Consider the following 24,489-nt stretch of genomic DNA (forward strand, 5'->3'; position numbering starts at 1 on the left):
CCTTTCGAACTACAACTTTCAATGAAACCATGTCAAGAGGGAAACTCAGTCCTTGCCTCCAATGAGTGTTCCGTAGGCCGCCTGCACATGCGGTTTGCACTCAATGCAGTCGAAGAATGCGAGTCTTTCGAGGCGGCTTGTCTGTGTCCTTGGTGACTTCTCCGCTGCGCCGGGCAAGATCGCGTATGAAGGTGGGCGTCGCGTCAGGGCGGCGGCCATGGCCTCTATGTCCTCGGCACGGATGGCGAACCAATGCACGGAGAGGGACTTTAAAGAGGAGCTCTGCACAGCAGCACGAAGCACAGCCGAGGGAGAGTGGTCCTGTCTGCCGTGGATCTGCCGCCGTAACAGAAAAAAAAACGATATACACTCTCTCACTCTGTGCATTGCACGTCGTCTTCTTCATTAACTAAAGCTACTATCAAAATATCGTCATCGGATGTGCCAATAACCGAGAAAAGTAAAACAATGAGACAACCAGGATAGGCACGTGCTTTCGCACATCTACTCGGTTTAAGTTCTGCTTCAAATAAAAGATATTGCTACCACCTCCACAAACTGACGACGAGGGCTGTAGCACATAATTTACAAGACCTCCCACCCTTCAGCTGTCGTATAGAATGGCTCACGCTCGAAAACTGATATTCCGCAGATAACATGTAACTTGTTATCATTGAACAACTGAAAAGCATCCGCATAGCAGAGGACTTGAACGTGGCTGGGTTCATCTAAGGTATTTTACGATGGCAAAACGACTCGCCAGTAGATAGCCACACACGAACGATCATTGTGAAATAGGTATAAAAATTTAAGCGGCGTTTCCCACACACAAAGAAAAAAACAACATGCAAAAGATGGTGAGTTGCCGGAAGTAGCAGAAAGGTGTATCTATCTAGATGGGGCAGTAACAGCAACGTCTGACCATGAAGAAGAGTAAGTGAATAGGAATGGCGAGGTGTACGTTTGGCAGCTATACCTCCAACCTATATAGACCGTCTATAGGTATCCCGGAGAACGAAAGCGCATACTAGCCATATCCTAGCGGTTCTCATGTGTCTATGCAGCAAGAGCTTTGAGGCTATTGAGAAAGCCGTGTTACAAACGAGAGCGCGCCTAGAGTGGAAAGGTAACTTGTGGCGGCAACGTGAACTAAAATTACGCAGGCTGGCGTAGATTTGATAACAGACGCTGCTGAAATGCAGCCTGAAACGAAAATGAGAGAAATTGACGTTTGTAGCGTTAGTGTACTGTGGACAAAGTGGGTACCAAAGGAAACGAATCGCAGCCCCCAGTGCAAACACTCATGCTTTGGGGTGACATTCCAAAATCTGCTGGCATAGCTTCAACTATTATGGTATACGACAATGGAATGCAGTGTGCGAGGCATTTCTCCTGCACTCAACTAATTTTTCTGATGAATGCAGATGGGATCACGAGTCGCCTCCTCAAGATTCTGTCCCGTGCTTCAGCAAGACTGGTCGCGTTTGGAGAGCTCCGTATGATGATTTCTTCGCCCTCTGTACATTACGCATGTGATTATGAATAATTCCCAACAATGTCCCTAGAATGTTGATCATGGCATAATGGGTCATAGTAACTTGAAAAAAACAGTCACAAACGACAACCAGGCCATGATTGCATTAGCACCACCTCGGTCCGCTTACTCGAGAAAGAATTCGCTTTTTTAGGTCGGTCACGGTGGAGGTGATATCTGGTGTGTCCTACGCGCTGTGATTTGTGATGATGCTGTTGCACATGCTCTGCTGGCCTTGCTGGGACTATGTTATTTCTAAGAAATCTCAGTTGATAGTCCAGCCGTTGTGGCGTGAACACTCCTTCTCTTGTCCTTTGTCTTTTGTGACTGTTTTTTTTTAATTTACAATGTACCAACTGGCCCGCATTTCAACCCTTCTGCATAATGAGTCATGTTTTTGCTTGCAGCCACTGTCAACTAGCGATCTTCAAGCTCGAGGGGTGCTGTATAAGACAAGGTTGGTTTATGGTTTATGGGGGTTTAACGTCCCAAAGCGACTCAGGCTATGAGAGACGCCGTAGTGGAGGGCTCCGGAAATTTCGACCACCTGGGGTTCTTTAACGTGCACTGACATCGCACAGCACACGGGCCTCTAGAATTTCGCCTCCTTAGAAATTCGACTGAATAAAACAAGACAGGAAAGCTAATCAATTGCAAATAGTATTGCAACGCTGAAGTTCCGCCAGTCTGTCTCACTTAGGGTCGGAACATTCGAACGCCTCTCCTATGCGCCAGCAGCGAAGAAACTTGTGGCGTATAGACTGTTTTTGTGTGCGAAATGAGATACACAAACAATCACTCTACAGAAACTAACTTACGCCTTACCTCGAGGTTCTCAAGGGCGGCGTGGTTTTTCAGGACACTAGCAAGTGCTTGGCCCCCTTGCGCCATCACGAAGTGTTCTTGCAGCAAGAGGCTTGTGACTGTCCTGTTTCGAGCCAGGTGGTCGAGGAACACAGTAGCGTTTTTACATTCAGCCTGCGCAAGCAACAAATGGCAGTGAGCACGTCACAAGGACTTTATATTGTAGCGAAATCTACACTACGCTAGCCGGACCGGTTTCGACCGTCTTGACCATCTGCTTTTACTGCGCAAGCATGAGTTTCGCCACAGGTGCGCCACGCGTGACGTCAAAGCGGCGCCGCCGCCTTGACCGCCACCCACTCCGCTGCCCCGTCCCCTCCACCGCTGCGCGTACGTTGCTGCGCATGCGCGCGAGGGTGAACGAATACGGGAGGCGATGCGCTCGGCCGTCAGTTGCCAGCCACGGCAGCAACGTAGGCTTCGAGAAATGAACTCGACGAAGCCCGAAGTCGTTGCCCGGGCTGTTAGGCACTACTAACAGACTCACAGGCTGACATCAGTTCGGCTCCATCAGCTAATGGCTCCCTTCGCTACGTAAACTAGGCGTAGCAGAGCTAAGCCACCGATAATTCTTTTTTCTTGGCGGGCAGTGGATACGGAAGAAATGCACAAAACTTTAGCACTTAAGCACCACTTTACCACCACTTAGCAGCATGGAGATATTACATACACCTCGGCTAGCCTGCAAACGAGACCGCAAACGGCCAGCGGCCTGCACACTTTTAACCTCAGTAGTTGCCTATTGACATTGCTCATAAAGTTACTCAAATTTTATTTCATCATATTTTTTTCATATATCTTTGTTATTCTGAGAACATATTAACACAAAAAAAATGAATGTTGTTTCCACTAAATGCAAGGAAAAGTTGTGAGAACATAAGTTCCGAAATCCAGAGTGTTTGAACAGACGCACCGCAGTCCAATACCAGATGACCGGAAGTCGTTCTGTAATAGCGCAAACAACGTTGCCGCGTAAGCAAACTACCATTTAGGATTACAAAACAATATAAGCCACACTCTCTGGGAAAATTTTATGTTTTCAGCACTTGCACTCTCCGAAATGCTGCAATAAACAGCACGTTTTTAAGCAACATCGCCGCAAGTGCATTGCGAAAATGTGCCGCCATTTTAATGCAGGAATGCATTCTTGGCTTCCACATCAGACTCCTTGCGTTCATGTCCAAATTATGAGCTCCGCCATGAGTCCCTTCCTACTAGGATGAGTTGACGGCTGCGTCGTTTCTAAATATTTCTTTGAGATAAGATTTCAATACCTGGCAGCCGCATCGGAGAGTTTCATGCATGGTAGATGAGAAAACTGCTTCCCTCAAATATGTTTTGCGGTGCTAACTTGAGCCCGTGCCTTAGAATGGCGCTGAATTTAAAACCTTGTTTCCTCTAGATTTTCAGTTGCTTAGGGTTTGAACATAACTTCTTAAAACTGATCACTTTGAAAGGCTCCCAATGTGTTTTAGAGAAGGAACTTGCGCTAATTGGCCTCCTTCTGAGAGATGTTTGCGCTATCAGCGAAGAAACGAATCCTTGGACTGCCTCGTACTTTCTGAGCTGCGGTTACGGATTGATTGAAAACCATTATTGGAAATGCCAAACCTATTGATCGGAGAGCAGGGTTCGGTCCTTTGTCTAGGACTCCACTGTCTTCAGCAGCCTTTTCGACCGTTTCGATCAGCTTAAGCCGTTCGTTGAGGTCAAAGCTGGCCACCAGGTACTGCCACTGCTCTGGACAAGTAGATATGCGTTTTCCTAGACCCGACTTGCCCTCACATTCCCCCGTAGTGTGGGCTGGGGAGGGATGAGAGTCTTCACACTGGGGACAATCGTTCCCATGAGCACCCTGCGCATCTAAGTCCGCTGCGAGTGACGCGCACGTCGCAGCGGAGTTAGATGTGCAGGGTGCCCGCAGGAACTCACATTCCCCCCGTGAATGTGAGGGCAGAAGGGCCAGCCCTCAAGCTTGCCCCGTCTGCCCACGGAAGTCATCGGAGTAGGGGACGCACGCTGAGGTGTGCCGCCCAAATCGGTTGTGAGCTGCTGTGAGCAGCGATTCTTAAGAACAATTTCTAAAATATAAGCTCCACGTAGAGCATTCAAATCTGATTCCAATACCCACAAAGACCACCTCTACACTACTGTTGCACTAGAATACGTCCATTAGCAATTATGTAAGGGCCCTTTAATTTACGCACCCACCAATTACTCAAATTTTACAGCAGCCATTGTAGCTGACCCTCTATCCGCAACTCTGTGCAATTGATAAGGCGTCATATTTTAAAGATGCATCGATATAAATGCACAACTAAATATAAACACAGTTAAGCCGACAAGATGCTTCCTTATTTGACCTTGCGGACTGCAGAATAGCAGACCATCGCATCAACAAAATACAAGCGATTACAACATGCATGCGTTACCTCCACGGTGTGAAAGGCGATGGACTTGAGAGTAGTGGTGCGCTCTAAGTAGCCGCCCAGGGTGCGAGCCACGCCTTCATCGAAAAGGATTCGCGATATGAGCAGAGAGTGGAGTGCCGGGAGGCAGACCGTCGATTGCGCCCAGTATTCCATGCCCAAGTACTCTAGCTATAATGGAAGCAGAGACAAAAGAGAAAGAAGGAAAAAAATCATTACGATTGGTCATTCTCCACCGGAAATCACAGCGTGATCGAGTACTGCCAGCGGCCAAGAGAGCATACTCAGAGGCCACCGAGGGGCCAGGGGTGGTGCACCTGGCGTATCTAAGCTATCTGCGCATGCGCTGTTGGCGGTTGGCTGCCGCCGTATATAGTGACGCTCTGATATATCTATACTGGCACTTCTCGGCTCACCAGGCTGAGTTGAAAGTTCACTGAAGAAGTGAACTCGAAGTAGCGCACCCCCGCACCACCGTTCTGCACGGAATGCCAGAAGATGGGCATCTCGATGTTCGTAAAAGCTGTGTTCATCACGACCTTGGTCACACATCTGAAACATTGGCAAAAAAAAAAGAAACAAACTTGAATGCTTGCTGTTGGGCTGGTTATTAAGCCCAGCTTTTTAAAGATGTCAGTACGAGAAAGAGCAGGAAAGAATGAAGTGTCGACGCGCATTGTTCCGTCGTCGTCTTTTGTCTTATTATGGGTCCCAGTAACCAAACTTAACTTCACTGGTGCGCTACTCATGGGTACGAACAACACTGGACGCTATGTTGCTTGGCGCTATTTTTGCTTTCCCGTCCACTTACTTTATACCCGTCCAACCTATTCAACCGTCCAATGACCTTTGCTTCTAATTAATGAACTAATTACTTCATAACAATGAAATTATTTAATCGTTTACATTTCATTCATGGAACACTTTCTTTTCAATCCATTGCAAACATTATTTTCACTCTTTTGCACGATTTTCACTCTTTTGCACGATTTTCTACTATTTTGCCGTCCACGGCTGTTTTCCAGCCCACTCACTATATCGACTTCCGGGCTATTTGGACGTTTTTTCCCCATTTTTGACTAATAGGTAACTAATCATCCTATTGACATAATTTTTTTGCGCAGCATCCTCACATCATCCCCTATCGATTACAACTATTCGCTTGGTCCTAACTTTTCTGAGAACGTCACCACTGCTGCCTACACGTTTTGATGACACCAATCCGCCGGCATAGCCTAGTAATGCTTTCGCATCAATATCCTCCAGTATGCAACACTGGAAAGCACAGCACGCGAAAGGGATGCCCTCCCCAGGTCGGCCGCATGCGCCACTCGCCTGTGCTGCTGCAGAAGCACGCTCACGAGCAGGGAGGTCCGGAGGACATCACGGAATCCCGGGACATCGCTCTGGAGACATTTGAACCCCTGGAGGACAAGTTCGCCCCACGAGTGTTCGCGCAGCTCCATGAAGCTCTGAGACAGCACCCGGTTCCACGGCTCCAGCTCGGACGCGAGCCAGCACTGCTTCTCGCCTGGCTTACAAGTGCAGGGCCGGTCGAAGTTCTCGCGGTAGCCGCTGCTGCCTTGAATCGCTGCGACGGCATTCGAAGGGAAACCGAAAAGAATTAGGCTGGTTTCAGGAGCCGCTCTCATCAAAGTGATACGTCGGTTCGCATTATTACGCGATAGCGTTTACAGCTCGTTCGGTCGAAAAGCCGTGGGCGTAGTAGTCGCAGTCGGCACCGCGTGTAGGAAATAATCGGTTGCTGCGTAAAAAAAAAATGTATCATAGTAATTCCTGGTTCTAGTGATTGATGATCGATTGGTGTTTGATAAGCGATAACGAGTTCATGAAATCATTGTAATTGAATAATTAATGTATAATTGGTTTTGGGGGGAAAGAAAATGGCGCAGTATCTGTCTCATATATCGTTGGACACCTGAACCGCGCCGTAACGGAAGGGATAAGGAGGAGTGAAAGAAGAAAGGAAGAGAGAGGTGCAGTAGTGGAGGGCCCCGGAATAATTTCGACCACCTGGGGGATCTTTAACGTGCACTGACATCGCACAGCACACGGGCGCCTTAGCGTTTTTCCTCCATAAAAACGCAGCAGCCGCGGTCGGGTTCGAGCCCGGGAACTCCGGATCAGTAGTCGAGCGCCCTAACCACTGAGCCACCGCGGCGGGGAAATTGAATAATTAAAGAAATGAAAAATAAAATTTAGAGAAAGGGGGTTCAAGGGTGTCAAAATGCTCAGAATGAAAAGCCAATGCTTGATGATGGTAATTAAGAAACTCTAGAGTGTGTAATTGATCAATTAATTAAAGCGATTGAAAAAATTTTCATGCGTTCCAAGGTAACAAAACTGATCAGAATGGGAAAGCCTAGCCCACTACGCTATTGCGTCATACCCTTAAGGCGGAGCTTAAGTGTCCGCTCCATTTTTTTTACCCCTATTTGCAAGTCACCACATAATGCTGGAGAGATCGATTCTGCTACACAGAGTGAACGGCCAAGAGGCTGCATTCAGTGCTTGAAAGGTTGAGCAGAGTTCTCGCTCATATAAATTAGTAACGTATCGTGTAAATCCTAGTGTTTGAAACACTACATCAAGATAACAGCGTGACTCTCTGCGTGGGTTGGAAATGGGATAATAGGTGATGGACTAAAACATCAGCCGGCCTCATACATCCGCCTCGCCAACTGACTTTGAATAAGTGTGCCATGCATTCAGCGCAAACCATTGCATTTTCGAAAAGCCATGAACGCTGGGCGTTTAGGGTTACTGCGAGCTTAAACGAGCTGGGTGAATCGCATCGCATACACGTTGAAGTATAGGAGAAGTGGGCGTCTGTCGGCACTGCACCCCTAGCACGATGATTTAAGGGCGCCATAAAGTGTTTTCTAACAACTGCACAGCCAGAGTTCCTCAATAAGCGCCAACACAGGTGACCATAAATGTTTCCGAGCCACTTAAGCACGTAATCTGGGCGTCCTAAACAAGGAATACCTTCCTTCTAGACCCCATCTCTGAAATGCCATAGTAGACGCGGCGCTCATGATCATCCCAAGCGGCATCACTGGAATCTATATCCTGTGATATTCCCGGTGACAACCCAAGATATCGGAGATATCGCCTCGGTGCTATATGGTGATGCGGTTGAGTGAAAGAACCGTCGTCACCAGTAGTTTACTGAGAGAGGTACAGAACCGATCACAAAAAAGGAGAACTCGCAAGCAAATACGCCTAAAACTGGCACGGCTACTTGCTAAACAGCTACTGAACACCAAACAGAAGTTTCAGTCTATCTTGTTTCTGGCAAGGAATTGAAGGAAATTTGTTTTTGGACGCTGACCTTGGATATCCCAAATGGTATTTTTGTTTCATTTGGCGCGTTATGAGAAATACAATAGAAGAAAGCAAGCTGGACATTTTTTTTCATCTTTACCAGCATAGAGATGCAAACCTACCGGAACTATGATGGTGCTCACCTGTGCAGTAGGCATTGGAGAGCTGTATTTTACGAAAGGAGCAAAAATATTGGTTTAGGAAAAAATATCACAAAAGCGTACATATTAAATGCAAATTCAACATTCTATTTCATTTAAACGAAGGGATAATACGGAATAGGATAAAAACGACCCGGAGGAGCCAGCTAGTATAGTGGCTGAGAAAATCGCTCTTATATATTTCTCAAAATGAATAGAAAGTGTAGCGCCTAACCTGTGAACTTAAGCAGTTTCTGCATATCAGCTCTTTCTACCCTGGGTATTTGTCCTGCGCTGGAATCTACAAAGGTCCGCCCAGTGTGGCATGTCGAAATCAATCGCACGTTGATGGGCGAACTCTAATCCCAGCAAGAACTAACTGCTGGACGCTGTCTAATTTTTTCAAGAAGGCTGAAAGAAATACAGGGCACAGCTGGTCCATGGTTCCGTCATCCTTCAGCGTCATATCGCATGGGACCCTCATACCAGAAGAGATTTCTTGGTCTTTTTCGGCCACTTTGAGAGCTATGGCTTCCATATGTCAATCGAATTCAGTGTTACCGGCCCTTAGGTATACGTCATTACTTCGAATATAACCGCGCCTGTTATTTGTAAAATACAGTTAGTCTCTGCAAACCGCGGATTGCGCGAAGTGAAGCGGAATCTTGAAACCTTGGCATAGTGCATTTGGCTGACCGACATTGAAAGCTGCGCCTGACATAGACTATATGTCCTAAGCTACCAACCATTCTGTACTCCCAGCATTGTGTGTATGAATCATGTTGGGTATTTAGCACCTGTCCAACTTGCCTCATCCATGACAAATTCATGCAAACCAATTTCACGCTAGATGGGCAAGTGCCTCTGTATATTACGGAACTTAAGAGTCCTGTGAAGCCACTAAGGTTCTCGAAAGGGAGACTGATAATTCTCCCCCTTCTCCTAAAGGTTTTTAAGTTAGGAGAGGTGCCGTAGGTGCCCCACTATGAAGCTGAACAGCAGACCCTGCGGCCTGAATTCTTTTGACGCACCGTTTGCCGATTGTGGCGTGTATATACAGTGTGCATACTCATTCGCGCTTTATGCTTGTGTCTACTTGTGCATCGCGGTACAGTTCTGTCCAGGCATAACGGCTGTTCGGAGCCACCTCGAGTGTGAATTAAATAACGATAACTCAAATAGTGACTAGAACTGTTTTTATAATCATTTCGTTAGTCAACAAATATAAAATGAAAAAATGACATCGTCAGAGTGGACTGTTCTATACTATTATGCACATGATGTGCTGCATTTCTTTCCCTCCCCTTTTTCCCTCTCATCACTTCTGTAACAGCGCGTTTTTTTTTTTTTAGTCTAGTGCGAGTAATGCATTTACCGCGTCACTCTTTTCTTCATAAATTGCGCCACTTTATTCCACTAGGCGACTCAGTGTGACTTCCAGTGTGACCGACAGGACAAGAACAGACACAAAAACGCGGCGCTACAAACGAAACCTAACGAATACCAACTCAACGGGAAAAAATTGATTCCGCTATCATCTGACGTTTTGCCAGAGTTAAGGCAGAGACTTCGAAGAGTATCTCTTTGACAGCAAGAAGCCAGCACTAAACACAGGAGCAGATAGAAGTGTACGGCACACCACCTGATTGGTTGGCGGCATAAAACAATCAGGCTATCACGGGGTGTGTTCTCCACTAATTCCTGGTCCTGTGTTTTGTGCCGTTTTTTTCTTGTTCTCTGTGACCCGCTACGTACCCTGCAGCTCAAAGACCTCACCCAGAGATTTCCAATTAGCTGCGTGCTGTAGAAGCTGAGATTACTATCCACGCTTGTTCCCTAATCTCGACTTCTGGGCCTCTGTTACTGCTGTCCCGGTTACATTATATCTCGGTTCATAACCATTGCTCTCACCCAGCTGATTACCTGCCATCTCTTCACATAACATGTGCCGCCCAAGTCCATTTCGTCGTTTTCTACGTAGATAGGAAAACATTAACAGTTTTGCTGGAATCCACGTTGTGTTCCGTTTCTTCCCACTCCTTTCATCAATTTCCTCTTCCCCCATTTTGTTACCAAGTCCTTTATATAGTTTAAAGCCATTTGATGGTTTTTGGTTTTGGTTTATGGGTGTTTAAGGTCCCAAAGTGCCTCAGGCTATGAGGGACGCCGTAGTAGAGGGCTCCGGACATTTGGACCACCTGGGGTTCTTTAACGTGCACTGACATCGCACAGTACACGGGCCTCTAGAATTTCGCCTCGATCGAAATTAGACCGCCGCGCCCGAGATCGAACCCACGTCTTTCGGGTCAGCAGCAGAGCGCCATAACCACTGAGTCACCGCGGCGGCTAATAATAATAATAATTGGTTTTTTGGGGAAAGGAAATGGCGCAGTAACTGTCTCATATATCTTTGGACACCTGAACCGCGCCGTAAGGGAAGGGATAAAGGAGGGAGTGAAAGAAGAAAGGAAGAAGAGGAAGAAGAGGTGCCGTAGTGGAGGGCTCCGGAATAATTTCGACCACCTGGGGATCTTTAACGTGCACTGACATCGCACAGCACACGGGCGCCTTAGCGTTTTTCCTCCATAAAAACGCAGCCGCCGCGGTCGGGTTCGAACCCGGGAACTCCGGATCAGTAGTCGAGCGCCCTAACCACTGAGCCACCGCGGCGGCTAAAAAACTGCCATTTGAGGTGACCGGTTGGACGGGAGCTGAAGCCTACTTCTTTTGGTACACAGTCAGGACAAGACCAGAGCGAGCTGTCATTACCGGAGTCACGGGTGCGGCGCTTGCCACCACGAGATGACGATGAAGAAGGCGTCAATGCTCCCTTGCTCAGAAAGCCGTGCAACTCCTTGAAGATGTCGATGATGTCCTTGGCGGTAGGTTGGCCGTATGTGCAGAAGCCTCGAATCGTGTCTATGTACTTTGCAGTCATGAGAGTTGAGCGCTGGTCCTTCTTCGATGAGCTTGCCATGTTCTGCAAAACCAAGCGGAAAAAAAATGGGAGGGGGAGGGAGGGGGAGGTCACAAGTCGTTTAAACGAGCACGGGCGTTTCGGATAGGCACCAGTTATGTCCTTAACTAAAATAACGTGCGCTAAATCTGAGGCAAGGAAGCAGACTGATTGATGTCAAATCCTGAATAGGCACTTGCATACAATACCGACGCGACAATTACGCCTGTGGTGAAAAGTGCTGCGTAGGACATAACTCGCCAAAAACTGTTCACAGGGTGTGAGAGCCAAGAAAACGAGGATATACCCAGGTGTCCATAACACAGCGGAACCGCAGAGTGTCGATGGTTGGTTGTCTTAAGTGATGGCTGAAGTGAAACTAATGCTTGGCTCAGATATCAAAGGTGGAAATGACTCAACGGACGGCCTTGCATTAGTCATGCATTAGGCATGCATTAGTCAGTTAACAAATTTCGAGACACGTGAGCTCCGCCATTAAGGGTATGACGTGATAGCGTTAACGGGTGCCGTAATCTGCTGCACTGGGTCTCATTAGCATATTACCCTATCACGCGCTCTACAAATAAAACCAAATCACATGACACACCACTGTCACGTGACACAGGCACGCAGTCCTTCGCGTACACTCTCCCCTCCCCGATACATTTTGCTACTCGCTTAATCACTACTCCCTCAATTTGTGCCTCCATGATCACAAACATTCATTTGCATACAGTCGTGCGCTAATACATTATGTAAAAGACCAAACAACAGGCATATAAATTCCGCTTTAACCAATCCGTACGAACGTGCCTGTGTGGCCTACAGCAAGCGGTATTAAGATCATCCCAAAACCAAACACTTCGTGGCCACAAAGCGCTAGAAGGCAAGCAAGGCTAAGTATGCCATGAAGGGGAAACGCCACTCTAGTTAGAATTCCGGCCGGTCATACAGTTCTCAAGGCATTTCAAATAGGTCCTGTAAATAGAACATTGTATCACTCCATTGAACGCCATGTTTAAAAAATTGCCTGCATGTAATAGGGTTACGACGTCTGACTCGCAATCCAAGGGATAGGTGTTCGAATATTCGCTAATTACCCGAATTTATTTAATAACTATGACTTTATATTACATAATTTTAAATGATGCAGGAGGCCTGCAGAAAAAGCTGCCGAAAAGCCAGCTTGACAGGGCCGCAGGCCCTCTTAATTGGCAGTTTGCAAAGCTATTCATTCACTTTAGATATTTACATGTTGTAATGCCGTTTGATGTTGCGACCTTGTAATCACAATTTGTGCAATATTTTATTCACTTTCAATGCAACCACTACACGAGTGACGCCAATCTTTTTCGGCCAATGCACAGTTTCGCGATACAGCAACGCCGGACGGGACAACGCCGCATTTTCCGCTGAACGGCACGCTTAACGCTCTCGCGTTAGAACGAAGTATTTGGCGCGATACCTGCATCGGATATAAGCGAGATTCGCAGCACCCTAACACAAAGTTTAGTGACGTCATCGCAGACTGACATCACGCCCCCTAGCCCTGGGGTATTACATGAGGCCAGAAATTACTTAACTACGTCCCTAACATCAATCCAAGAGTACCAGAACCAAAAGCTACAAGCTGTAAAGCCTAGTTGGCTTGGTTGGTCAAGTGAACGGTATCTCCACCATTAAATTTTCTTGCGCCGCGGTTGAGACGCTGCTAAGTCTCCACTCCCTCTATTCCTTCATTGTAAAACGAAAACAAGGATCTTAGTTCCAATTCCATTTCAGTTTTTGTGAGTTTGCTGGGTTTATAGCACATAAAGCACCTGAGGCAACCAGGCACCAAACATAGGGCCAAGACTGTTGTGTTAAAGATTCCAAAATATTGTTTACACATCAGTTTGTTCAGAAATTTAGGTTCTCTTAAAAATAGCTGAAGAAAATTTAACGAGGGCACGTTCTAGCAGCAAGCTGGAGTGGAAGGAATCTGTTCATTATAAAATTGTCTGAAATAATGTTTCATTGTTTCTCTCATTTTGTCTAAGATGCTAGAATGTAGGTAATTGTCAGCTCATCTTCACGTGCTTGACATACAAGCTTTTTTTTATTTCATTAGTACGAAATTTTGTGCCAGGTGTGCCTCGAGGAAAAACATTCATGAAGGTGCGCTAGGTTTTGGACGACCACTACAAATTAGTTAAAGCACCTCGACTCAGGTGGGTTCATCACAGCCCGGGCTCAAAAAAAAGAGCCTTCAGCTGTTTACAGAAAGGGTAAATGAGATAAGTTGACAGCAGACTGGTGTGCGAGGTGTTACACAGCGTTGGGTCTAAGCTTAGCCAAACAAAACCAAGTATTGGTAGGAGTACTAAGGTTGTGTAATTGGCCTCTTGAAGAGCTCCGGAAGCATTATGGTTTTCGACTGTTCTATTTCGCTAGTGTGCGCTTCACAAACTACAGCTACCTCATGCCAGCCCTAGTCAGATGCAGTGTGCGCAATGGTGCGTTTCAATGTATAATGCAAACATTACCTTGCATATCTCGGCGTGTAAACAAGATGCGAAAGCCACATGTGAACATAGATTACCGAAAAGCTGATTTCCTAAATGATTAACAGATGCGCGCAGACTGCAGGGCCTTCACACTTACGGTGAGTAGATATCTCCGGTTGAGTGTGTCATGTTTTGTTATGTCAAACATTAAAATATGGCATACGGTTCTTCTGTAAAATTAATCGCACAGAACCAGACCGGGCAAAGATCGACGCAGTGCACAAAGCGCCATACACCGTCAGGAGAAACGCAACACGGTCTATGCACAGGCCGGGCAGACCAGGGACATACGCTTCGAGAAGCTAATTTACATGCTTACGAGTGATTTTCGGGCCACTTACGATAATCCTAGAAGCGGAAAGGGCATGCGAAAGGACTGCAAGAGGTGCTCTCAAGGGACCAGAGCGTTACGCGCAACGCTGGCACAGTGGCCTTGGCTGTTAAGATGCAGCGCAGGATAGCACGGGTCTGATTCTCACGACTGCAGCGGCCGCATTTAGATAGACGAAGTGCACAGAGACGAAGAGCACAGAGACGAAGAGCAGGAAACAATAGTTCCCCCCGCCCAAGAGGCAAACTCGGGGCCGCCGTTAAACGTCCACTCCAAGTCAACGCAAGGTCCAAGTCAAGGCAAGGCAAGAACAGCACTCGTATATAATATTGTGACGAAGAAGACGAAGTTGGCAATGGCCCGAGACGGAGCGCTCGCGCTAGGCCAGAGGCCAATAAAACCACCTCATTGCCATCAGTCATCTCGTCTCATACTTCGGCTGGCCGTCACGTAACATTTGGTGGAGGTACGGAGTTCATCCCATCCTGGTCCGGGAGCTTCGGCACATGCGGGAGCCGTGGTCGTCGGCCGTGAGTTCTTGGTCTGCGTCGCCCGGCCGTGCCCCAGCCTTTCAGACCCGAACCGATCTCGCCGTTCTTACCCCGCCCCGTCCACCGCCCAGACCACTCGACACGATGAACTGAACCTGACTCAAGCATCCGACCCCATCGACCCGAGACGCTGCCCACACGTGACGACACCGTTCCCCTGCCCATGCCGTTCGGCGCGTCCTGGGGCCCCTGCCGTCGGCTCCTGGTGACCTACGGCCAGGAAGCTTCGCGGGCCAGGTATCATTCAGCCATGTCCTTCATCGTGGCGGCCAGCACCTCACCGCTTTCTGCTTCCTGTCCAACCATCCTCTTAAGCCCGTAACCACTTCGCGCGTCTCTTTGGCACCGATCGGGAAGATCGCTCGGTGGCCCCGGGTGGTGTGGCGAAGACGACGAAGTTGGCAGTTACCCGAGATGGAGCGTTCGCGCTAGGCCAGCGGCCATTAAACCATCTCATTGCTATCAGTCATCTCGTCTAATACTTCGGCTGGCCGTCACGTAACAATATGGAGAGGCCTGTAAATCGGGGACGTTAAACAAAACGACAATTTGCTTTTGCACAGTGTAGAGGTTTGATGCCGTGTGGTCATCCGCTTGCATGCACCGCTACTGCGCGACAGCGCCATGCGATCGACTACTGGCGATGCGCGCTCTTTGGTGCGACCTCAACAAGAGAGTAGCCGAACGGTGCGCTGGAAATATATCAAACGTGAGAAGCACTGCGCGAGAGCGAAGGCAAAGTGCGTCGTCACTCGGGGCACTCCGGCCGTAGATGCTGTGGCCGTGAGCGAGCGGCGTGCGATACCAACGCCTCGGTGCGGTCCCGCAGATGCTCCTGCCTGTGGATCTGAGCTCCATTCACCTTTCCGGTCGACTGTATAGTACGGAATAGGCACTGCATAGTCTGCCATGAAGATCAACGCGACGTGCCCTGGGGCATTTTGTTTTTAATGTTGCGCCAGAGGGAGGCTTGTAAGCGAGGTTCGGAAAAGAACAAGTATGTTCATAAATGGAGTGTTGCTGCCTGCAACGACAATGAAGTTTCGCGGAAACGCTTGTGGTGACGCTACAACAGGTTAGTTATAGCAGATTGGCTTCGGAGAACCACGGTATTCAATTCTGATGCTTCAGGTCTCATATCGAGTAACGAAAGAAAAAAACACTGAGGAGCTTCTTTACTCTCGAAGGTACCCATTTACCCCGGTCGCAAAACAATTGTTTACCATTGCACATTTCGAGGAGTGTTTTTAACAATCAACCTGTAGTAATCATTAATTTTAGTGATAATTTTCTACACTGTTGTGTCTTCTCGTTGTGACAGAAGTACTATCTCGATGAAAAGAAACGCGAACAGCGGAAAGCCTGGCTTCCCCAACAATCAGGGCAGCCTAGCGTCGGCCGGCTCAGTCCGAGGATCAGTGTCCAACTCCGATATGCCTTGGTGTCCCTAGGTAAATAGGCGCTTTCAGTTGGTACCGCCGTAGTGCTATAGAACCTTGTTCCGGCCGGCGCCATCGCACCGCGTGCGTTTTCCGAGTATCGGACTTTACCAGGGGACGAAAAGCTTTCTTTGTCATTATGCCCGGCAAGTAAAATGCGTCATGCTTGCATGCGGTCACGATGATTGCGTGCGTAAGAGAACTGAAGCGTGATGTACGAGCCCGATCGTCGCTGGTTTCTAGGTTTGCATCTAAAATCTAAAAAAATTCAAGAAATAAAAACGATGATTGGAAGTGGTGCTGCACATTCGCATTCTATTCGCCTATGGCGCAGGAGCTAAGCTACCGGCTTGAGTCTCTTCAGCTTGAAAAGAAAGTCATGCCGGGGGTGTCCAAGAAATCAATTTTCCCAGTGAAATTCCCCAGATAACTGCGGAGATTACCGGAAGACCGCTTTCAACAGTCAACAGAGCTTTCAAATTCAGCAAAACTGAAAATATAGACTCCGTGACCTTCCTCACGGTTTGCGGCCACATTCCACGACCGCGGAAGAATACCTACTGATAACTGCAACCGCCGTAGACAACCCCTTTTTTTAACAGCAGAGCAGATCAATAACCAGCTTGGGCTAAACGTTGATATTCAAGTGGTTCGACTGCGTCTGCACGAAGCGGGCCTTCAAAGCAGGACAGCCGCAAGAAAGGCGGATCGCCATGACGCTGCCGTCTGCAACTCGCACAATCGCATAAGGACTGCACTGTGGACTATGGGGCCAAGTGATGTTCCCGGATGATAGCACATTTCCAACGTAGGGACAAGCCAGGCTGAAAGTGTGACGCCAAGACAACCATCGGTAAGCCTTTGCACCACAATGTTCTTGAATTGCGATAGTCTTTATAAAGATGCGGTCCTGAGTCCGTTCAGTTACGGCTTCTGTGGGAGGAGTAGTATCAAAATTTAACTAAAATAACCCGACGATGATTGTTACACGAGAGCGCGACTTCCATGTGATATAATATGTCATTTCATCGTTTTAAAGTCAGAAACTTGTTCTCCAGTTAGCTTGGATACTTTTCGGTTGCTGCATGCCATGAACTAATGGTTCGACGTGCATTCTAAGCGACCGAATAAAGGCCATGCTATAGTAACAGCGCGGTACCTGTTTTATGCCAGGACACTACTGGGTTCAGGCACATCAGCGATTGGGCTGAGAGTATTATACGAATTCGAAGTGAGTAAAGGCGCTCTTAACTAACTTTTCCTTTTACTTTATGCAGCTTTGATCCCACCCGCTTCAAGCGACCAGGCCTCAGCGGGAGCTTCTCCGTGAATGTGTGGAGAGCCATCACAGCCGATGACTTGGGTCCCCTTATACGGCTATATGAACCATTCACAGCAGCCGAATACTGTAATGAAATCGAGTAGGATGTCCTGCCCTGTGCTTTTGATGGACCACTCAAGGATAGGCTGTTTTATTATAAGTGCGACCTTCCTTCAATCCATACTTCACGTTCCGTGGAAACCTTACTAGAGAACCTTGCCATCCGTAAACTTTCGTGCCCAACAAAAGGAGCAGACATAAATCGAATTGAAAATGTCTGGGGGATTATGAAATCACGCTTGTCAGGACTGCAGCTCCACAAAATGAACAAGGACTCCCTCTGGGCTGCTGTTCACGCCGAGTGGGACTGGCTTCGCGGCACTGAGCTAACCACAAATCTGTCCGCCTCTATGGTAAAGCGCATGGAATCCGTCATTCTTGTCGAAGAATAATTTACCAAATAATAATTAATGCAAAGTGTGTTTTGTTGATTAGTTCTTCCTTGTGATAAGATCAAATTTTGTGCCCGCTTCAGCTTTTGTTTGAACTGCTCTTCATATTTTTCTTAGACCAATAAATCTGCAGGACATTCACGCTTCAGTTCTCTTCAGCACACAATCATCGTGACAGCATGAAAGCGTGTCGTATTTTACTCGCCGGGCATGATGACAAGTAAAGCTTCTAGTCATGCCTGACACCCAGAACACACAATCGGGTGAGATAGCGCCGGCCGGAACAAGATTCTAGCTCTACGGCGCTGCCGACTTAAAGCGCCGATTTGCCTAGCGACACCAAGGCATATAGGAGTTCGACACGGATCCTCGGACTAAGCGGGCCGACGCTAGGCGGCGCTGATTGCGCGGAAATCGGCACTAGAAACATACCGGACCTTTAAACAGGAAATTGTCAAAGAAAATATCTATGATAATTGTAGGGGAAGTTCCTTGTTGTTTGAGGCCAGGACTGGAGTTTTGCGGACTAAGAAGTATAGAGTCAGGTACCAGGAGATAGACACTTTGTGCATTGCGTGCGGAGAGGAGGAGGAAACGGCTGAACACTTGATACTTTTCTGTAAAGGGCTTCACCCTACAGTGGAAGGCAGCGGAGCTGACTTACCCAAGGCATTGGGGTTTAGGGATAGTGAAGGGAAAGTGGATTTTAAGAGGTTAGAAGTAACCAAGCGAAGGTTATCTGATTGGTGGCTAAAAGCAAGACAGGAGTAAAATTTCACAAGACATGGCTAGGTGGCTTGAGCCACCGCCCGATGTAAAGGGTTCAGCCGTATCCATCCATCCATCCATCCATCGAGGTTAGAAGTAACCAAGCGAAGGTTATCTGATTGGTGGCTAAAAGCAAGACAGGAGTAAAATTTCACAAGACATGGCTAGGTGGCTTGAGCCACCGCCCGATGTAAAGGGTTCAGCCGTATCCATCCATCCATCCATCCATCCATCCATCCATCCATCCAGCCACGCTTTCCGCTGTTCGCGTTCCTTTTCATCGCGGCGGTACAGTAACATACCGCAGTACTACAGGTAATTACACTGCTACCGAAAAATCTCTTGCCACGAGAAAACGTTCTGTGGAATTTTGGGCACAATTTTGTGTCTTTTTTTTTTCGATTAGGCGGAGGCTTGAGCTACCACGTCTGTCATAAGTAACCAGGCAACGGGTATTGCTGCTCTGCCGTATAATGCAGCCCTTACAACCTCCCCCCTTCCCGCCTTAAATGATCCAAAGGATTCATTAGTGAGAACATGGTTAAGGGGTGCTATAAGTGCTGCTCTGTACGACTAAGAATCAATCCCCGTTGTCTGGTTACTTCTGGTAAAGACGGTGCCTGCACAATATAAAGAATATATTGCGGGAAAGTTTACCTTTGCTGTTTCAGAAGTGCCGTAACCAAGCCCTTTGTACGATGAATGTGCCCCTGATGTAGACGTCTAGCAAAGACGCGCTGCCGAGGTTACGAGAGTGGGTAGCTGCGTCGCCTCAGTTGATGCTGGCTGTCGTTCGGTAGGCTTATCCACTGACGTGAAGGCATGCTGGGGCTTAGTGGACTAAAATTCATATGGGTCACTTCTCGCAGCTTCATGCATCTTTCGAGGGCGTGACTCGCTTGCGCATGTGCAACAAATGTCGTGATAAAGTTTTGCGCTTTCACTGTGACACCACGCCTGTAGGAAGCGAAAAACATCGAGAGCACACGTCGAGTGTGTCAGGCGATGCGCAGGGTGGAAAGGGAGAAACGAGATACTGCTAACTGAAGGCACAGCGCACGAAGGACGGGACTAAGAAAGAGACAAACACAGCACTGACTTAAGAAAAAAAGGTTTTATTGCTCGCACGCCTATTTATTCGCCTATTTATTGCGTGCGAGCAATAAAGCCTTTCAGCCGTAAGTCAGTGCTGTGTTTGTCTCTTTCTTTGTCCCGTCCTTCGTGCGCTGTGTCTTCAGTTAGTATCATGTACCGACTAGCCCAGACAAACACCTTATTGCAGTACAGAGATAGTGTTTTTACTGAAGGTTCGCGCTGTAAAGCATAAATGTAGTAAAGGCTCGAAAAGTCGAGCGCCACGGACGAACGTGGCTAGAATGTGGAAACAAGTCTAATTAGTTCGTGAAAATGCCAGGAATCTTTTCATGTCTAGCGCTAAATTGTTCTTTATTAGTCGAACTTTATCGTGCATTTATGTTGACGTTAGCATTCGCGTAGTGTCAGAATAAATACTGACCTCCAGTGTTATGTGGAGTCATGATATCTTGTCTAAATCAGCAAGACAGACACAATACGGAGGTTCCACAGAAGTGAAGCAAAGTATACCTTAGAGCAAAATCACATGAAACCGCTAATTTAATCCTTTGCAGACATGGAAGCCATCCTCTGAGAGGCCTCATATAGCATGTGATGATGTGCTTCGAAAAAATTACTTGCGCCAAGCGAGCTAATGAAAGTAAAGTTAAAGGATTCAACTTAAATTGAGGACCACGCAGCGAACCATGGAAAGGAAAAGGATAGGTGTAACGTTAAGAGACAGAAAGAGGAGAGAGTGGGTAAGGGAACAAACGCTGGTTAATGTCACCCTAGTCGAAATCAAGAGGCAGAAATGGGCTTGGGCAGGGCACGTAATGCGAAGGCAAGATAACCGCTGGTCCTTGAGGATAACGGAGTGGGTTCCAAGAGAAGGTAAGCGTAGCAGGGGGCGGCAGAAGGTTAGGAGGGCGGATGAGATTAAGAAGTTCGCAGGCATAGGATGGGCGCAGCTGGCAAAGGATAGGGTTAATTGGAGAGAAGTGGAAGAGGCCTTTGCCCTGCAGTGGCTGTAGTCAGGCTGATGACGATTATTATTATTATAATAGAATGCTGGACAAAATACAGTCACGCTACCCGCACACGTCACTGCCGACGGCTGCTGAAGTCGTCGCCAAAATTCAAAGCAGTTTTAGATCGTGCAGCATCGCTTCGCATCCCAAGCTACGGCAATCTTGTCATCGACGCAGAGTAAATATACTGCTTTTGCCAAAAGTGAAAAGCCCAAGCAGCCTGCTTCTAAGCAATGTAGTGGGGCTCTAGTATCATCCGTGAAAGTCCTAACCATCGCACGAGTTAGCATGAGTGCTTCTACGGCCATCAAAAGATTTGGAACGCAGTTGATGCTTAATGAGAAACGCACCACCGCCCAGAAGCGGATTCCTTTGCTTGTGTCCCCTTGACAAAGCCTGTACTAGCTGCTAATAGCCCGACCAAAAATGTTTTGTCGGTCACAACTGTTTTCACTCTACAGTTTCTGTGCAACTTTCCCTCAAGGTGGAGTGTTTTTCTCGTTCTTTCTTGCATTTTTTTCGAACTTAGTTGGAACTCTTTACGACATCATGGCTAGAGGTTTGAGCCTCAGTATATCCCGTGAATTCGTCCCCTCACCTAACACCAAACTTTGGTTCAGTATAGTTTAAGAATGGTTAAAGAGGGCACAGCTTCCTTGCGAGCAAAGTTCTAAGTTTTGCAGCGTAGGATTGGCACCCTTGACTGACAGCGTTTTCTAATAAAAGAGAGCAACTTCAAGAGTAACAAAAATGTGCTAATGCAGGAAATCACATATTGCCACATAGCAACAAGTGGAAATCTATAAGCTGAGAATAGTTTCGATATATTGCGAGACATTAATTTCTATTTCTGAAGCATTTATCTCCGGTCAGAAATCGGGTGAATCAGCTAGTTCCCAGCGATTTTTGAAGGATGTAAACTGTTAACACCAATTACAAGTTTGTGCCAAGTTTGGGATTTTTAACGTGCACTGACATCGCACAGCACATAGTGGAGGTCTCCGGAATAATTTCGACCACCTGGGGATCTTCAACGCGCACTGACATCGCACAGCACACGGGCGCCTTTGCTCTTCGCCCGTGTGCTGTACTATGTCAGTGCGCGTTAGTGATCCCCAGTTGGTCGAAATTATTCCGGAGACCACTACTATATGGTACCTCTTTCTTCATTTCTTCTCTTAGTCCCTCCTTTATCCCTTCCCTTACGGTGCGGTTCAGGTGTCCGCCAAAATATGAGACAGATTCTGCGCATTTCCTTTCCCCAACAACCAATTTACATTTATATATATTACTTTTTGTAACTTAATAACCATCGTAATAGTGGCGGTGTCTCTGACTATTCGTAAAATGCAGTTATTTGTGGCGAAATAATTCTTTCTCGGCGTTCCAGCTTTAATACGTAAAATCAAACACTTACCTTCTTATTCCCTTTTTGCTTAGTGAATTAAAATCACCACCTCGATGCGGGGTCAAAAAAAAATATGCTTAGTTGATTGTTTGATTTAAGCGATGAATTATTTTTCATGCGCAAAAGAAACGCTGTGGGCTATAATAACTGCAGTGGCGAAGGGCACTGGGTTCATTCTGGTCAGTTGAGCATTTTTGACTCGCACTAAAGTCACACTGACCGATGTTTTTCTCTCCAGCCTACTGAAATTAGACTCAGGTGGATTAGTGGGCACATTAAGGTGCGTCGGATTAGCATAATTCCATAAGACAATCCAACAGAAGTAACTCGAACATTGTAGAGGGCGATGACTTATGCATACCATATAAGGTAAATGGGCCCTGTTCCAACCAGAGTTATTGTGGGAAAATCTCAAGAACACCATTAGACACAGATGGTAAACACCACAGAAGGCACCCCAAATGTTATCGTATTTTGTTCTATAATAATGAGGTTAAGAAGGCTCCCAAAGTATTCCTTACATTTACGGGGTACACATGATGGCGTGTAGGTTACTAGTCGAAGGTTTTTTGTCGTTTTTTGGCTTTGTTAATCTGCCCTTAACAGGCATGCTTTTAAAGCGCCCTCAGTTCCCGCCTCTTTCCTAGGTTTCACGGCGTTTTTACCCTCCGCGACAGACCGCCTACCGAATGCGAGCGTACAGCCGAGCTGTGTGATCTCCCCCACTGGCTACTGTCTACAATACATAGCGCCTCAAAGGGGTTATGTCTACTAATACCCAGAAATAAACCCATAGAGCAACTGGTTTCAACGAAGACTGTAAGTAGCTGAATAACAGTATGACAGTAAGTTTTTCTTTTACAGCGATAGCTGTTAGGCCTTGGGCGACCGCCGTCGGCGTTACAGGTAACGTACCCACCGGTCATTAACACATTCACCTTACATCATGGTCAACTTGGTTCGTATAAGCCTAGGGGTGGCTCTGTTCGGAACAGCCGCCTGCCAGCGCAGGGGTGCATCACTTGACCACTGCGACAGTGCGATATGAGGACACTGTATCTCTTCTAGCTTAAAGTATCCCCAAAACTAAACGCCTAAGCAGCTATCACTGGATCTCGCGGTACATAGCCGTAACCGTCATGTGGGTTTTGTCGTGGGATATCTGTCTTCTATCTATGGTAAAACAGCGCGGGAAAACACGAGGACGGAACAAACACGACGACACGAGCGCTGTTTTATTTTCAACTGGTGATTTATTACGCACATGTGTACATATACTATTCCCGCCAAACACTAAACAGAACAAAAATATTGAAGAAGCACTGCGTCATCACTGATCATCTTAAATCTACATTTCTACAAATGCATGCTCCAAAAAGGTGATTTCGCGGTTAGCCAGTGATAATGAGGGCTTGCTAATGCATGCTGCACCCCCCTTCTCAATGTGACACGCCTCTACTAGTTCCCTTACTATCTGATCGTTAAGTTTGAAGATGACGGATGTCTGATGAAGCAATGGGGCGCACGTGTGCTTAAGTTGCCTGCAGTGCAGCGCCAAATTAGAACCGGCTGCCCTGTCCAAAGAATTGTGATGCTCTCTCAGGCTGTCATCCCTTACGTCCACGCATTATCACACCTTCTGAAGAAAGTGGGGCGAAAATTTCAAATTGATATTGTATTTTCGTCTCGCAGAAAATTAAGCAACATTTGCCGAGCTGTGCAGCGGAAGCGAGAGTCCGTACTAGGAAGGAGGATTGGTGGTGCGTGTACCACCGCTCACGTAGAGAGGAGGGTTGAGTGCGTCGAAGGTGTAGTACACAATATCCCCTTTTCATGCGGTGGATGGTATGTCAGCCAAACTGGGCGATGTCTCAACGAACGCCTGAGATGAGCATCACAATTCTTCGGACGGGGCAGCCGGTTCGAATTTGGCGCTGCACTGCAGGCAACCTAAGCACACGTGCGCCCCATTGCTTCATCAGACATCCGTCATCTTCAAACATAAAGATCAGATAGTAAGGGAACTAGTAGAGGCGTATCACATTGACAAGGGGGATGCAGCATGCATTAGCAAGCCCTCATTATCACTGGCTAACAGCGAAATCACCTTTTTGGAGCATGCATTTGTAGAAATGTAGATTTAAGATGTTCAGTGATGAAGCAGTGCCTCTTCAATATTTTTGTTCTGTTTAGTGTTTGGTGGGAATAGTATATGTACCCATGTGCGCAATAAATCACTAGTTGAAAGTCAGCGCTCGTGTCGTCGTGTTTGTTCCGTCCTCGTGTTTTTCCGCGCT

At 47.2% G+C, this 24,489-nt stretch overlaps 1 protein-coding gene across 1 annotated transcript in view; it reads right to left on the minus strand.

Annotated features, from left to right (window-relative positions):
• LOC144108300 (uncharacterized) overlaps positions 1-24,489 on the minus strand; it is a 106,984-nt gene that overhangs the window by 62,483 nt on the left and 20,012 nt on the right. The window contains exons 2-7 of the mRNA XM_077641565.1: positions 11,085-11,295; positions 6,163-6,418; positions 5,244-5,379; positions 4,831-4,998; positions 2,360-2,512; positions 57-336 (exon numbers count right to left, since the gene is read on the minus strand). Coding sequence (XP_077497691.1) covers positions 57-336; positions 2,360-2,512; positions 4,831-4,998; positions 5,244-5,379; positions 6,163-6,418; positions 11,085-11,292 — 1,201 coding nt within the window. The 5' untranslated portion in view covers positions 11,293-11,295. The remainder of the gene's footprint in view (positions 1-56; positions 337-2,359; positions 2,513-4,830; positions 4,999-5,243; positions 5,380-6,162; positions 6,419-11,084; positions 11,296-24,489) is intronic.

Source organism: Amblyomma americanum, chromosome 10, assembly GCF_052857255.1.
Source record: "Amblyomma americanum isolate KBUSLIRL-KWMA chromosome 10, ASM5285725v1, whole genome shotgun sequence".
Classification (NCBI taxonomy): Eukaryota; Metazoa; Arthropoda; class Arachnida; order Ixodida; family Ixodidae; genus Amblyomma; species Amblyomma americanum.